Below are 16438 nucleotides of genomic sequence, written 5' to 3'. Positions count from 1 at the left end.
AGTCTGGATGGTCCCCCATAAATATTTGATTGTAAATAAGGTGAAAGAAGTCTCTTTTAAAATTCGACATACATGTTATCCAGCCAGTCACTACATGGTCAAATTTAAAAGGGACATAAATACTAATTGTACTTTCTGTGGGGATCATCCAGAAACGGTGACACATCTTTTTTGGTACTGTTCTTTTACACAGAGATTCTGGAAGGAATTTAGCAGCTTTGTTATTGTCCATATTTTAAGGGAGTTTTCTTTACGATGGGAAAATGTTTTATTCTGTTTCTTTAAGTTCCCCAAGAAGTATGAGAAATGTTTTTTATGATAAATTTCTTAATACTTTTAGCTAAATTTTTTATCCATAAATGTAAGTTTACTAACAAAACACCATATTTCTGTCATTATTTTAAGGATGTGCACATGCACATACAATCAATATCAGACTGCACCAACAAAAAGGCTCTCACAACAATATATGTATGTGAATTTTTGCGTGTATTCTTATAATTGTTACCTTTTTCTTTCACCCTTGGCTTTTTGTGTTCATGTTCTGTTGTATACTTCATCTGTTCGTATGTTGTATACTCATTGTTTGTTAAATAAAGTTTTAAAAAAAAGACACGCTTTGTTTAGACCCCCAAAATCCTTTCCACGCCCACCCCCGTGACATCACGCTCCAAAGCCCTGTTACGTCACAGAACGTGGTGATGTCATAGTGACAGTCCTTTCATCCTTTGATGTTCAAGTCTATAAATAGAGGACAGCTGTCAAAGGGAATTCATTAAGCTATCGTTTTGTTGGAGTGATACAGCACATAAAAAAGCAGAAATGAGTTCGAAAGCTAACAAAGACAGAAATGTTAATTTCTCGAAAACAATGGTTAAAAAAAGTGAAAAAGAAAAAGAAACATATGCCAGACAGTTCGAGCAAAGACTGCAGCCAATGATCGACGAGGTTGAAAAGCTCAAAACTGAGCTTGACTACTTCAAAAACCTGCATACAGTCAATAAGAAACGGATCGAGGATCTAACAAAAGAAAACAATGAACTTTTGCAGAATAATAAGCTGCTGGGTTCGGTCTTGGATGACAGGACAAACATCGCAGACAGGTTGGACTCGATAAAAGATGACCACGAAGCTCTGGTAAAGTTCCGCGCAGAGACGGAGAAAACTCTGGCTGAGCTTAAAGAAAAACACGAGGACGAAGTCCAAGTCCTGCAAGGACTGCTGGAAACAGAGAAAGAAAAGGTGGCACGTCAGCAATTTCACAACAGCCAAGTTGTTGAATTATTATTGAAACGCCACAAAGAGGAAAAAAATAAGATGCAGCAGTTTTACCAGGAAAATACTAAAAAACTGGAAAACAAAGCAAATGCTGCAGACAGGAAGTTAGAAGAGGTGATCAACATGTATGACTCCAAAATAGAAAAGCTGCAGACGGCAGTAAAAAATAGTAGAGGTGTGACCGTCAATGCGGTTAAGGAACGCGAGGAAGAACGTCAATCCTCGCAGTGTTGGATTGACGGTGTTTTGTGGCATAATACACAGTTACAAGACGAAAATGAATTTATGGTTAAAAACATGAAAGAATTAACAGAGGAGAAAGGTCAAATGGGCAAAGTGATAGACGACCAAAAGGCCCAGAATATGGCGATCAAGCAGAAATGCCAGAGTAATATTAGAGCTCTGGCCTTGGAAAAGAAAATGAAGGCTATGCTTGAAGACGAAGTTGATTCTTTGAAAAAGAAAATTGAAGACGTCAAAAAGGCCCTAAGCACAGAGCAGGAAAACCACAGAAAGACAGCAGTGGACCGGCACAAAGTAAAAGCGGCACACAATCAGGCACTGGCTGAAAAGGTGGCGCTGGAAGAGAAACTGCGCTCCACAAAAAAGCAACGGGAAAGATTTATATCCAAAGTGAATTGGCTGGAGAAGAAAGAGCGCTACTTCCAAGAGGAATTGTGCCAGTGCGTTTTGTCCTTTGAAAAGGCATTTCCACATGAAGGTCACTTGAGAGGAAAAGAAAAGGTGGAATTTAGGGATATGTTCCACTACTTGAAAAAGAAATACGTAGACGGAGTGGAAGGCACCCCCTTTGTTGGAACAACGGAGTTTCTTGAAAAACAGCTGAACTGTCTACGTATCAGATGCAAGGATCTAGATGCAGCTTTACTAGCTAAAACACGGGAGCTGGAATCATTTAAAAAGCAGTACAATGACATGGTAAAGTCTTCCGAGTACGCTTTATTCCGACAAAGAGAGGAGCTCATTGGACCAGTGAACCAGATTATCCAAAAGGCTGCCAATGAAGAAAAAGAGATAGGTCATCTAAAATCTAGAGTGAAAGACGCTCAACTCCAGCTTAAATTAGAAAAACAGAAAGGACAAAAGCTGGCATCGTTGGACCATAGAAGCATGATGGGGAGATGTTCTGAGGAGACTCCGTCTCAGATTAATCCTCGTCCACTTCCAGGGAAAACTACATTTATTCAGGTACGTCCAAGACACCCTGGCAGAAGTGCAGGTATGGCTTCCCCAGTGAATCCTCCTGTAGAGTCTCCATCAACACCACCTTTCCTCAATTCTGATGATGGATTACCACCAGTTGATTGTTAAAAATTAACTGCTAAAATAGGCCATTAGAAGTATACTTCATCTTGTCTCCCTATATCATGGGTGGGCATTCTCAGTCCACGAGGGCCGGTGTCCCTGCAGGTTTTAGATCTCACCTTGGCTCAACACACCTGAATCACATGATTAGTTCGTTACCAGGCCTCTGGAGAACTTCAGGACATGTTGAGGAGCTAATTTAGCCGTTTAAATCAGCTGTGTTGGTTCGAGGACACATCTAAAACCTGCAGGGACACCGGCCCTCGTGGACTGAGATTGCCCACCCACCCCCAACCGGTCGCAGCAGATGGCCGCCCCTTCTTGAGCCTGGTTCTGCCGGAGGTTTCTTCCTAAAGGGAGTTTTTCCTCCCCACTGTCGCCCAGTGCTTGCTCAAAGGGGATCATTGGATTGTTGGGGTTTTCTGGCTTTTACTGTAGTGTTTTTACCTTACAGTATAAAGCAGCTTGAGGAGACTGTTGTTTTGCCATGATGCAATATAGCAGGGCTGCCCAATCCCAGTCCTCGAGAGCTACTATCCTGCAGCTTTTAGATGCATCCCTACTCCAACACAGCTGAATCAAATGAATGGCTTGTTATCAGGCCTTTGCCAAACACGATGGCATGCTGAAGAGGTAATCAAACCATTTGATTCAGCTGTGTTGGAGTAGGGATGCATCTAAAAGCTGCAGGACGGTAGCTCTCGAGGACCGGGATTGGGCACCCCTGCAATATAGTATTAAATATGACTACATTTTAAAAACATCTATTATAGCATCAAAGTAAAACAAAAAAACTAAATGAAATGAATCAAAATGTCTAATCTGGCAAAACAAGAAAAGAAAAAAGGTTTCACCTTTAAATAAAAATCCAAATCACAAACACATTCTGATTTTTGTTGTGTGTGTTTTTTTGTGTGTGTTGTCACGTATAAAATCGTTGCACTCTGTCTCGGTGTCTGCCCGGCCGGCTCCGCAAGGCTACATATGTTTATTGTGTTGCTGCTTTCTTCCACTCGTCATTCTGCCTGGGCGGAGCTCAGGCCCACGCACCTGTCTGCAATTACGCTGCAACGTGTCCTGTCTGTATGGAGACTGAGAGCTGCCAGAGTAATAATGTAGATACAGGCCTCTTTCTCCTTCTGCTGCTGTTCATGCTTTTATTCCATTGATGTTGCTATCATTTGTAAATATATTTATTTGCTCTTATTTTATCAATTTACTGTCGTTCATGTATTTAATCTTCTTTGTATTTAAATATGATTTTTTTTAAGTAATGCCGCGAGATGGACAGTTAAATAAAGGTTTCATTGAATTAAAAAAAAGATTTAAAGATGACTGGTGGCGGAAGCAGAGCACAGACTGTCTGTGAGAATCTATCGCCATCGTGTGGTGCAGAGATATATTGCCATTGAATTTAGACAACGAAAGCTTGGCTCACAGAGCAGCTGCAACACGAACAAAAAACATTAAATAGCAACATGATATATTATATTATATTATATTATATTATATTTATAGCTGTCGAAATTAACGCGTTAATTGCGATAATTAAATTTTGGAATTAATTACGTTAGAATATTTAACTATTTAGCGCAACACGCAGATAAGTCGCTCCCATAATTCCACTTGATTTGTTTACCGCGCCACTGAAAATGGAGAAGCAGGAAGCGGATGGCCTTCTGGATGGGGAATTTAAATACAAGAAGAACATAGATGGGACAATAAACAAACGCGTTGTAATTTGCACTCACTGTAGTAAAGAGTTTCAATTTCACCGTTCAAATTCGACCTTAAAATACCACCTTAATGCCAAACAATTCAATTCAATTCAATTCAATTTTATTTATATAGCGCCAAATCACAACAAAAGTCGCCTCAAGGCGCTTCATAGATACAGAGAAAAACCCAACAATCATATGACCCCCTATGAGCAAGCACTTTGGCGACAGTGGGAAGGAAAAACTCCCTTTTAACAGGAAGAAACCTCCGGCAGAACCAGGCTCAGGGAGGGGCGGCCATCTGCTGCGACCGGTTGGGGTGAGAGAAGGAAGACAGGATAAAGACATGCTGTGGAAGAGAGACAGAGGTTATTAACAGATATGATTCAATGCAGAGAGGTCTATTAATACATAGTGAGTGAGAAAGGTGACTGGAAAGGAAAAACTCAATGCATCATGGGAATCCCCCGGCAGCCTACATCTATTGCAGCATAACAAAGGGAGGATTCAGGGTCACCTGGTCCAGCCCTAACTATATGCTTTAGAAAAAAGGAAAGTTTTAAGCCTAATCTTGAAAGTAGAGATAGTGTCTGTCTCCCGAATCCAAACTGGAAGCTGGTTCCACAGAAGAGGGGCCTGAAAACTGAAGGCTCTCCCTCCCATTCTACTTTTAAATACTCTAGGAACAACAAGTAGGCCTGCAGAGCGAGAGCGGAGCGCTCTAATAGGGTGATATGGTACTACAAGGTCATTAAGATAAGATGGGGCCTGATTATTTAAGACCTTGTATGTGAGGAGCAGGATTTTGAATTCAATTCTGGATTTAACAGGAAGCCAATGAAGGGAAGCCAAAACAGGAGAAATATGCTCTCTCTTTCTAGTCCCTGTCAGGACTCTTGCTGCAGCATTTTGGATTAGCTGAAGGCTTTTCAGTGAGTTTTTTGGACATCCTGATAATAATGAATTACAGTAGTCCAGCCTGGAAGTAATAAATGCATGAACTAGTTTTTCAGCGTCACTCTGAGACAGGATATTTCTAATTTTAGAGATGTTGCGCAAATGGAAGAAAGCAGTCTTACATATTTGTTTAATATGTGCGTTGAAGGACATGTCCTGGTCAAAAATGACTCCAAGGTTCCTCACCGCGTTACTGGAGGCCAAGGTAATGCCATCCAGAGTAAGAATCTGATTAGATACCATATTTCTAAGATTTTCAGGGCCGAGTACAATAACCTCAGTTTTATCTGAATTAAGAAGCAGAAAGTTAGCGGCCATCCAGGTCTTTATGTCTTTAAGACATTCCTGCAGTTTAACTAATTGGTGTGTGTTATCTGGCTTCATGGACAGATAGAGCTGGGTGTCATCTGCATAGCAGTGAAAATGTATGCTATGTCTTCTAATGATACTGCCTAAGGGAAGCATGTATAATGTAAACAGAATTGGTCCTAGCACTGAACCCTGTGGAACTCCATAATTAACCTCAGTGTGTGAAGAGGACTCTCCATTTACATGCACGAATTGGAGTCTATTAGATAGATATGATACAAACCACTGCAGCGCAGTACTTGTAATACCTACAGCATGTTCTAATCGCTCTAATAGGATATTATGATCAACAGTATCGAACGCTGCACTGAGGTCTAGCAGGACAAGCACAGAGATGAGTCCACTGTCAGAGGCCATAAGAAGATCATTTGTAACCTTCACTAAAGCTGTTTCTGTGCTGTGCTGAGCTCTGAAACCTGACTGAAACTCTTCAAATAAACCATTCCTCTGCAGATGATCTGTTAGCTGTTTGACAACTACTCTTTCAAGGATTTTTGATATGAAAGGAAGGTTGGAGATTGGCCTATAATTAGCTAAGACTGCTGGGTCTAGAGATGGCTTTTTGAGTAAAGGTTTAACTACAGCCAGCTTGAAGGCCTGTGGTACATAGCCGATTATTAGAGATAGGTTGATCATATTTAAGATCGAAGAATTAATTAATGGCAGGACTTCTTTGAGCAGTTTTGTAGGAATGGGGTCTAAAAGACACGTTGATGGTTTGGAGGAAGTAATTATTGAAGTTAACTCAGAAAGATCAATTGGAGAAAAAGAGTCTAACTTAATATCAATGGTACTAAGAGTAGCTGTAGATAATATTACATCTGTGGGATGATTATTGGTAATTTTTTCTCTAATGATAAAAATTTTATTTGTGAAGAAGTTCATGAAGTCATTACTAGTTAACGTTAAAGGGATGGTTGGCTCAAAAGAGCTCTGACTTTTTGTCAGCCTGGCTACAGTGCTGAAGAGAAACCTAGGGTTGTTCTTATTTTCTTCAATCAGTGATGAATAGTAAGATGTTCTGGCTTTGCGGAGGGCTTTCTTATAAAGCAGCAAACTATTTCTCCAGGCTAAATGATGATCCTCTGGATTTGTGACACGCCATTTCCTCTCCAGATTACGAGTCATCTGCTTTAGGGTACGTGTTTCAGAATTATACCACGGAGTCAGGTACTTCTGATTTGAGGCCTTAGTTTTCACAGGAGCTACAGTATCCAGAGTCGTACGTAGTGAGGAGGTGAAATTATTAACAAGATAATCGACCTCTGTTGGGGTAGCGTTCAGATAGCTGCTTTGCTCTGTGTTGGTACAGGGCATTGGAGATGATAACAGTGGGTGGATTATATTCTTAAACTTAGTTACAGTGCTTTCAGAAAGACATCTACTTTGATAAAGTCTACTCTTCACCGCTGTGTAATCAATTATTGTAAAAGTAAATGTTATCAGGAAATGATCAGACAGGAGAGGGTTTTCAGGAAACACTGTTAAATGTTCAGGTTCGATGCCATATGTTAAAACAAGATCTAGAGTGTGATTAAAGTGGTGGGTGGGTTCTTTTACATTTTGAGAGAAACCAATTGAGTCTAATAACAGATTAAATGCCATGTTGAGGCTGTCATTTTTAGCATCTACATGGATGTTAAAATCACCCACAATAATTATTTTATCTGAGCTCAGAACTAAATTAGATATAAAGTCTGAGAAATCAGACAGAAACTCTGTGTAAGGCCCAGGTGGACGATAGATGATAACAAGTAAGACTGGTTTCTGAGTTTCACAGCTGGGGTGGACAATGTTAAGCATCAGGCTTTCAAATGAATTAAAAGTCTGTCTTGGTCTTTCATTAATTAATAGGCTGGTGTGAAAAATTGCTGCCACACCGCCCCCTCGGCCTGTGCTTCGAGATTTCTGGTAGTTAGAATGGCTCGGGGGTGTTGATTCATTTAAACTAACATAATCATCCTGCTGCAACCAGGTTTCTGTAAGGCAGAGTAAATCAATTTGTTGATCAATTATTAAGTCATGTACTAACAGAGACTTGGAGGAGAGAGACCTAATATTTAATAATCCACATTTCACTGTTTTACTCTTTGGTTCAGATGTGGATACTGTATTGTTCTTTCTTTGTGATTGTTTATGTTTAAGTTGTTTGTTGCTGGTTTTTAGTTTGTTTTTTGTCTGTTTGGGAGCTGACACAGTCTCTATGGAGATGGGTTTTTGGGGGGGTAGCAGGAGGAGAGAAGCTGCAGAGAAGCGTGTAAGACTGCAACTCTGCTTCCTGGTCCCAACTCTGGATAGTCATATTTTGGGGGGTTTAATAAATTTGTCCATATTTCTAGAAATGAGAGCTGCTCCATCCAAAGTGGGATGGATGCCGTCTCTCCTAACAAGACCAGGTTTCCTCCAGAAGGTTTGCCAATTATCTATGAAGCCCACATCGTTTCTGGGACACCACTCAGACAGCCAGCAATTTAAGGAGAACATGCGGCTAAACATGTCACTCCTGGTCTGATTGGGGAGGGGACCAGAGAAAACTACAGAGTCCGACATTGTTTTGGCAAAGTTGCACACCGATTCAATATTGATTTTAGTGACCTCCGATTGGCGTAACCGGGTGTCATTACTGCCGACGTGAATTATGATTTTACTAAATTTACGTTTACCCTTAGCCAGCAGTTTTAAATTTCCTTCAATGTCGCCTGCTCTGGCCCCTGGAAGACAATTGACTATGGTTGCCGGTGTCTCTAGCTTCACATGTCTGAGAACAGAATCGCCAATTACCAGAGTTTGACCCCCGGCGGGTGTGTCGCCGAGTGGGGAAAAACGGTTAGACACATGAACGGGTTGGTGGTGTACCTGGGGCTTCTGTTTAGGACTATGCTTCCTCCTCACCGTCACCCAGCCGCCCTGATTCCCCAGCTGCTTGGGACCTGCCGGGGAACAGCTAGCGGGGCCTACGCTATTTTCGGCTGCACCAGCTACAGGGGCCTGGCTAGCTGCGGGTGAATGAAGGGTGCGAAGCCGAGTCTCCAATTCAGTAATCCTGGCCTCCAGAGCTGCAAATATGCTACATTTGTTACAGATATCATTACTGCTAAAGGAGGCCGAGGAGTAACTAAACATCTGACACAATGAGCAAGAAAGTGCAGGAGGGACAGGTGAAGTAGCCATGGTGCTAATGAGTCGGCTACGAGCTAAGCTAGGCTAGCGAGACAGTACAGAGACAGTGAGTGAATACTTTGGCTATAAATTAGGTAGTGAGTACACAGAAAGTGTGCTTCGGAGGAAGCACGTGAAGATTATACTATGAAAGAAGAATGTATTTAAAAGTTGTTAATTAAATCGCTAAGCAAATAAGCTACTCAGAAACACCACTGTGTTTGAGCAGGAACAGGAAGTGATACTCTACCACAGAGCGAGCGAACACCAAGTGACAGCGCCACAACCAGAGCGTTTGTCGGGGCAGCAGCTTCACCCGGCCTGCGTCAGACCACTCTTAGTGAACGCAGGCCACTCGGTAAGTCTTCTTTGGACAAACTGACCGACAATATAGCCAAATGGATAGCAAAGGACTGCAGACCGCTAAGCATTGTGGAGGACAAGGGCTTTGCGGATGTTTTAAAGGTTGCATCTCAGGACGCGTCCTACAAGCCCCCAGCGAGAAGCACAATAACAATTCGAATCCACGAACTGTATGAAACGGAGAAAAAGAAAAAAGAAGAGGCTTTAGTTCACACAGAATGCGTGGCTCTGACAGGAGACCACTGGACATCATTGAGTAATGACAATTACCTGGGAGTTACTGCGCATTTAATCACTGAAGCCTGGGGTCTGACATCCTTTGCGCTGACTATAATGAAAACGGAAGAGCGGCACTTTGCGGAGGCTTGTGCAGAGCAGTTCCAGACTGTTGCTCGCAGGTGGAGAATTGAGGAGAAGGTGACAACAGTAGGCACGGACAGTGCGCGCAATATGATCGCCGCGGCTCGCATCATGCCATTCAATCACATGCCGTGTACCGCGCACATTCTACAGAGATGCATCACAGTGAGTCTCGCAGACAGTGGCTTTGTCACTGCGCTGGCCAAATGCCGCAAAATTGTTGGCCATTTTAAGCACAGCCCAGCAAACACAGCAGAGCTGAACGCAGAGCAGGTGTCACTGGGGCGCAAGCAGGAGCCGTTGGCCCAGGACGTGCCTACGCGCTGGAACTCCACGCTGGAGATGGTGAAGCGCTTGATCCGCAACCAAACTGCAGTAACCGCGACTCTGGATAAACAAAAGCATAAACTTGTCCTCCTGACGCCTCCAGAGTGGGACAAACTCCAGAGACTGGAGACACTTCTAGAGCCCTGCAGGTGAGCCTGTCATTGTGACCATAATTGTAGGTTTAGATTAAATGTATCAAACATACATCTTAAATCAGTTTTGTTATTATGAAAATGTCTTATTTAAAAAATAAATGAAATCAAATATTTTATTAATATTACCTAGTATTAAAAAGCTTTTTTTAATTTGCTGTCTTATCTCTCTCTCTCTCTGTGTGTGTGTGTGTGTGTGTGTGTGTGTGTGTGTGTGTGTGTGTGTGTGTGTGTGTGTGTGTGTGTGTGTGTGTGTATTCCACTGCAGATATGTGACTGAACTGCTGGGAGGAGAGGCCTACGTCTCCTGCTCTGTAGTTCTACCAGCCTTCTGCCACCTGCGCCGTGTCATGGAAGTAACTGATGAGGACCCTGCATATGTGGTGAGGTTTAAAGAGAAGTTTAAGGAAGACCTTGCTTCCCGCCAGGAACATACCAACTATGCATGGCTCCAGATCGCAACTGCACTGGACCCACGTTTTAAAGACCTACGCAGTGTGCCCAAGACTGACAGAGAAGCAGTGTGGACCACACTGGCAGGCATGCTGCATGAAGACTCTCCTAGAAGATCACACACTGCAGAAGAAGGTCCAGCCAAGAAGACTGCAACCCCCCCACTGTGCTTTGCCCTGATATCTGCAGTGTGAGGTTGGATCGCTCATTCTCATCCTCACACTGATGCCACTTATTTCGGTCTTTGTTTGACATAAAAGGGCATATTTGTCACTTTATTGCAACTATATTTGCACTCTTGAGCTCCTTCATTCACTGACTGATCATAAAGTTATTACTTGCGTTATGTATTCATCCGTTTGAACATAATTAATGAAGCCACATGTAATCACTAAAATTTGTATTTTGGGTACAATAAGAGAGTTTCAGATGGAATGCTGTTTTGTTTTGTTTAAATTTCACCAACTTGCTGATGCCCACGGTTGTGAGTGCGGCTTCTTGCTGTACATGGGTGGATGGTTGTAAATCACATCACAGATGCCAAAAACCTCTCAAACCAAGCCCCCTTGCCGGTGATGCTGTGCGCAACCTCGTGACGGAGTCAAGCATATTCAAAACACCCCCTCACCTCCCGTGTCAAACTCAAATGTCAGCCTATTTCATGTGTCACTTTTGGAGCAGTTGCCATCCCGACGAGCCATGGAGAAGTTCGTGTTTGTGTTATTTTACTTATTTGGTGTTCTGGTGTGTTTGGGCACCGGTCAGCACCATCGTGTTGAGCACGTGTTGGACCGTGGACACACCGGATTCAGTGGGAGAATAACGGTCAGGTGTACAGTTTACTGAGCACTGGGACTCAGTATCGTTTACCAGCACAGACACGGAGACGCGCTCAGCTTCTATTGAGAGCAAACAACCAAGTGAACCCTCCGGCTGCGTCCAGTAGACGAGACACACCGTCTGGGCCGGGAGCTTTCCGAGCATTCAGACTCTTAAACTGCTTCCTCGCATCTGCTTCATGAATATGAAGGGTTGTGGTGGGAGGAGGTGGTGTGAAATCCTCTTTTGTGTGGGGTGAGGAGGGGGGTGTTGTAAAAGTCCCCAAGAGCAATGATGAGAGAGTCCGGGAATGTCCGCTCCATGTGCAGTATCTGCTCCGCGAGTGCGCACTGAGCTGCCTGCGCATCCGCATCTGGCGGGATGTAAACAGCGGCCAAGATGAATGAAGCAAACTCCCGCGGAGAATAAAACGGTTTGCCTTGAATAAAAAGGTATTCCAGAGAGGAAGAGCAGTGCTGAGCAATCACTGTTACATCTGTGCACCAGCCACTATTAATGTAGAAGCAGACACGTCCACCTGTGGTCTTACCAGAGAGAGAGGCCTGCCGGTCCGCGCGCAGCAGATGAAAGCCCTCCAGCTTGAGCGCGCTGTCCGGGATGTCCTCACAGAGCCACGACTCCGTAAAACACAAGACACAGGAGGAGGCAACGTCTCTGTTCATGCTTCTCATCAGGGCCAGCTCGTCCATCTCATTCCTGAGTGAGCGTACGTTGGAAAGGAAGATCCCAGGAAGAGCAGTTCGCAGTCCGCGTCTCCTCAGACGCACGAGTGCGCCGCCTCGCTTTCCTCGCTTTCGGCGTCTCACTTTCCTGATCAGAGTCTGCAGTAAATCTGCCGCAGATGCGACAAATATTGGAAGTAAATCCACAGGTGTTGTAGTCCTGTAGTTAAGAAGCTCTTCTCTAGTGTAAGAATATCCAGAGGAGTGCCCAGACACAGAAGTTATGCACAAAAACAAAACAGAAGTAACGCACTGAAGCACCGGGGCATCCATACGCGGCGGCGCCATCTTGGAACAAGGGACTTGTCTTTGAAAGGTAGAGTGTTAATTACTAAAGCTGAAGGGATATCCCGATGAACATATGCTGCTCTCTCCTTACATCTGGATAAGAAAAGTAGTAAAGATATTGACCGTATGCTCTTTAATTTTATATGGAAAAACCGTACGCACTATATTAGAAAAACTTGTGATGAATAAGTACGAATCAGGTGGGCTTAACGTCTTAGACTTTTCTACTTTAAATAACACTTTCAAAATTAATTGGGCCAAACATTTTCTTAAAACCCTACCTCTATCTGGAACTTTATACCATACCACATTTTCTCTCGTTTTGGTGGCTTTACTTTTATTTGAAATTGTAATTACAATGTTGAGAAAGTCCCTGTAAAGCTTTCATCCTTCCATAAGCAGGTCCTCTTAGCGTGGACCCTCATTTATAAACACAACTTCTCACCTCACAAATACCTTATCTGGAACAACAGAGATATTTTATAGAAAAATAAATCACTTTTCCTGGAAACTTGGCTCCAAAATGGGATCCTATTGGTGGCTCAGCTGGTTAGTAAAGAGGGACAACTACTTACTTACAACGACTTTATTGCACTATATAATTTTCCAATCAGTGTTCCAGATATCAAGCGGAAGACAGTCTGGATGGTCCCCCATAAATATTTGATTGTAAATAAGGTGAAAGAAGTCTCTTTTAAAATTCGACATACATGTTATCCAGCCAGTCACTACATGGTCAAATTTAAAAGGGACATAAATACTAATTGTACTTTCTGTGGGGATCATCCAGAAACGGTGACACATCTTTTTTGGTACTGTTCTTTTACACAGAGATTCTGGAAGGAATTTAGCAGCTTTGTTATTGTCCATATTTTAAGGGAGTTTTCTTTACGATGGGAAAATGTTTTATTCTGTTTCTTTAAGTTCCCCAAGAAGTATGAGAAATGTTTTTTATGATAAATTTCTTAATACTTTTAGCTAAATTTTTTATCCATAAATGTAAGTTTACTAACAAAACACCATATTTCTGTCATTATTTTAAGGATGTGCACATGCACATACAATCAATATCAGACTGCACCAACAAAAAGGCTCTCACAACAATATATGTATGTGAATTTTTGCGTGTATTCTTATAATTGTTACCTTTTTCTTTCACCCTTGGCTTTTTGTGTTCATGTTCTGTTGTATACTTCATCTGTTCGTATGTTGTATACTCATTGTTTGTTAAATAAAGTTTTAAAAAAAAGACACGCTTTGTTTAGACCCCCAAAATCCTTTCCACGCCCACCCCCGTGACATCACGCTCCAAAGCCCTGTTACGTCACAGAACGTGGTGATGTCATAGTGACAGTCCTTTCATCCTTTGATGTTCAAGTCTATAAATAGAGGACAGCTGTCAAAGGGAATTCATTAAGCTATCGTTTTGTTGGAGTGATACAGCACATAAAAAAGCAGAAATGAGTTCGAAAGCTAACAAAGACAGAAATGTTAATTTCTCGAAAACAATGGTTAAAAAAAGTGAAAAAGAAAAAGAAACATATGCCAGACAGTTCGAGCAAAGACTGCAGCCAATGATCGACGAGGTTGAAAAGCTCAAAACTGAGCTTGACTACTTCAAAAACCTGCATACAGTCAATAAGAAACGGATCGAGGATCTAACAAAAGAAAACAATGAACTTTTGCAGAATAATAAGCTGCTGGGTTCGGTCTTGGATGACAGGACAAACATCGCAGACAGGTTGGACTCGATAAAAGATGACCACGAAGCTCTGGTAAAGTTCCGCGCAGAGACAGAGAAAACTCTGGCTGAGCTTAAAGAAAAACACGAGGACGAAGTCCAAGTCCTGCAAGGACTGCTGGAAACAGAGAAAGAAAAGGTGGCACGTCAGCAATTTCACAACAGCCAAGTTGTTGAATTATTATTGAAACGCCACAAAGAGGAAAAAAATAAGATGCAGCAGTTTTACCAGGAAAATACTAAAAAACTGGAAAACAAAGCAAATGCTGCAGACAGGAAGTTAGAAGAGGTGATCAACATGTATGACTCCAAAATAGAAAAGCTGCAGACGGCAGTAAAAAATAGTAGAGGTGTGACCGTCAATGCGGTTAAGGAACGCGAGGAAGAACGTCAATCCTCGCAGTGTTGGATTGACGGTGTTTTGTGGCATAATACACAGTTACAAGACGAAAATGAATTTATGGTTAAAAACATGAAAGAATTAACAGAGGAGAAAGGTCAAATGGGCAAAGTGATAGACGACCAAAAGGCCCAGAATATGGCGATCAAGCAGAAATGCCAGAGTAATATTAGAGCTCTGGCCTTGGAAAAGAAAATGAAGGCTATGCTTGAAGACGAAGTTGATTCTTTGAAAAAGAAAATTGAAGACGTCAAAAAGGCCCTAAGCACAGAGCAGGAAAACCACAGAAAGACAGCAGTGGACCGGCACAAAGTAAAAGCGGCACACAATCAGGCACTGGCTGAAAAGGTGGCGCTGGAAGAGAAACTGCGCTCCACAAAAAAGCAACGGGAAAGATTTATATCCAAAGTGAATTGGCTGGAGAAGAAAGAGCGCTACTTCCAAGAGGAATTGTGCCAGTGCGTTTTGTCCTTTGAAAAGGCATTTCCACATGAAGGTCACTTGAGAGGAAAAGAAAAGGTGGAATTTAGGGATATGTTCCACTACTTGAAAAAGAAATACGTAGACGGAGTGGAAGGCACCCCCTTTGTTGGAACAACGGAGTTTCTTGAAAAACAGCTGAACTGTCTACGTATCAGATGCAAGGATCTAGATGCAGCTTTACTAGCTAAAACACGGGAGCTGGAATCATTTAAAAAGCAGTACAATGACATGGTAAAGTCTTCCGAGTACGCTTTATTCCGACAAAGAGAGGAGCTCATTGGACCAGTGAACCAGATTATCCAAAAGGCTGCCAATGAAGAAAAAGAGATAGGTCATCTAAAATCTAGAGTGAAAGACGCTCAACTCCAGCTTAAATTAGAAAAACAGAAAGGACAAAAGCTGGCATCGTTGGACCATAGAAGCATGATGGGGAGATGTTCTGAGGAGACTCCGTCTCAGATTAATCCTCGTCCACTTCCAGGGAAAACTACATTTATTCAGGTACGTCCAAGACACCCTGGCAGAAGTGCAGGTATGGCTTCCCCAGTGAATCCTCCTGTAGAGTCTCCATCAACACCACCTTTCCTCAATTCTGATGATGGATTACCACCAGTTGATTGTTAAAAATTAACTGCTAAAATAGGCCATTAGAAGTATACTTCATCTTGTCTCCCTATATCATGGGTGGGCATTCTCAGTCCACGAGGGCCGGTGTCCCTGCAGGTTTTAGATCTCACCTTGGCTCAACACACCTGAATCACATGATTAGTTCGTTACCAGGCCTCTGGAGAACTTCAGGACATGTTGAGGAGCTAATTTAGCCGTTTAAATCAGCTGTGTTGGTTCGAGGACACATCTAAAACCTGCAGGGACACCGGCCCTCGTGGACTGAGATTGCCCACCCACCCCCAACCGGTCGCAGCAGATGGCCGCCCCTTCTTGAGCCTGGTTCTGCCGGAGGTTTCTTCCTAAAGGGAGTTTTTCCTCCCCACTGTCGCCCAGTGCTTGCTCAAAGGGGATCATTGGATTGTTGGGGTTTTCTGGCTTTTACTGTAGTGTTTTTACCTTACAGTATAAAGCAGCTTGAGGAGACTGTTGTTTTGCCATGATGCAATATAGCAGGGCTGCCCAATCCCAGTCCTCGAGAGCTACTATCCTGCAGCTTTTAGATGCATCCCTACTCCAACACAGCTGAATCAAATGAATGGCTTGTTATCAGGCCTTTGCCAAACACGATGGCATGCTGAAGAGGTAATCAAACCATTTGATTCAGCTGTGTTGGAGTAGGGATGCATCTAAAAGCTGCAGGACGGTAGCTCTCGAGGACCGGGATTGGGCACCCCTGCAATATAGTATTAAATATGACTACATTTTAAAAACATCTATTATAGCATCAAAGTAAAACAAAAAAACTAAATGAAATGAATCAAAATGTCTAATCTGGCAAAACAAGAAAAGAAAAAAGGTTTCACCTTTAAATAAAAATCCAAATCACAAACACA

At 42.6% G+C, this 16438-nt stretch overlaps 3 protein-coding genes across 3 annotated transcripts; all 3 read left to right on the top strand.

Annotated features, from left to right (window-relative positions):
- The first annotated feature begins 822 nt into the window (after nucleotides 1-822).
- Nucleotides 823-2610, top strand: LOC147300893 (uncharacterized). Its single transcript, XM_086282366.1, has one exon. The coding sequence runs from the start codon at nucleotides 823-825 to the stop codon at nucleotides 2608-2610; it is 1788 nt and encodes a 595-aa protein (XP_086138492.1).
- Nucleotides 2611-2666: 56 nt separating this feature from the next.
- LOC147300892 (E3 SUMO-protein ligase ZBED1-like) lies at nucleotides 2667-10656 on the top strand. The gene is made up of 3 exons (XM_086282264.1): nucleotides 2667-2670; nucleotides 9037-10006; nucleotides 10278-10656. Exons 1-3 carry the CDS (start codon nucleotides 2667-2669, stop codon nucleotides 10654-10656), a joined length of 1353 nt encoding a protein of 450 aa, XP_086138390.1.
- Nucleotides 10657-13772: 3116 nt separating this feature from the next.
- Nucleotides 13773-15560, top strand: LOC147300891 (uncharacterized). Its single transcript, XM_086282350.1, has one exon. The coding sequence runs from the start codon at nucleotides 13773-13775 to the stop codon at nucleotides 15558-15560; it is 1788 nt and encodes a 595-aa protein (XP_086138476.1).
- The last annotated feature ends 878 nt before the right edge of the window (nucleotides 15561-16438 follow it).

The sequence above is a fragment of the Aulonocara sp. 'chitande type north' Nkhata Bay genome, linkage group LG23 (genome assembly GCF_057382095.1).
Source record: "Aulonocara sp. 'chitande type north' Nkhata Bay isolate Kocher_YH1m ecotype deep benthic linkage group LG23, A_spYH_male_GT1.1, whole genome shotgun sequence".
Lineage (NCBI taxonomy): Eukaryota > Metazoa > Chordata > Actinopteri > Cichliformes > Cichlidae > Aulonocara > Aulonocara sp. 'chitande type north' Nkhata Bay.
The sequence above is the reverse complement of the archived record's forward strand: the minus strand, read 5'-3'. Positions and strand labels throughout refer to the sequence as shown.

Bases quoted from the DNA above. Each gene is read 5' to 3' on its own strand.
- LOC147300893 (XM_086282366.1), top strand. From the start codon at position 823: ATGAGTTCGAAAGCTAACAAAGACAGAAATGTTAATTTCTCGAAAACA.
- LOC147300892 (XM_086282264.1), top strand. The intron at 10,007-10,277 runs GTGAGCCTGTCA...ATTCCACTGCAG, and splicing joins ACACTTCTAGAGCCCTGCAG to ATATGTGACTGAACTGCTGG.
- LOC147300891 (XM_086282350.1), top strand. From the start codon at position 13,773: ATGAGTTCGAAAGCTAACAAAGACAGAAATGTTAATTTCTCGAAAACA.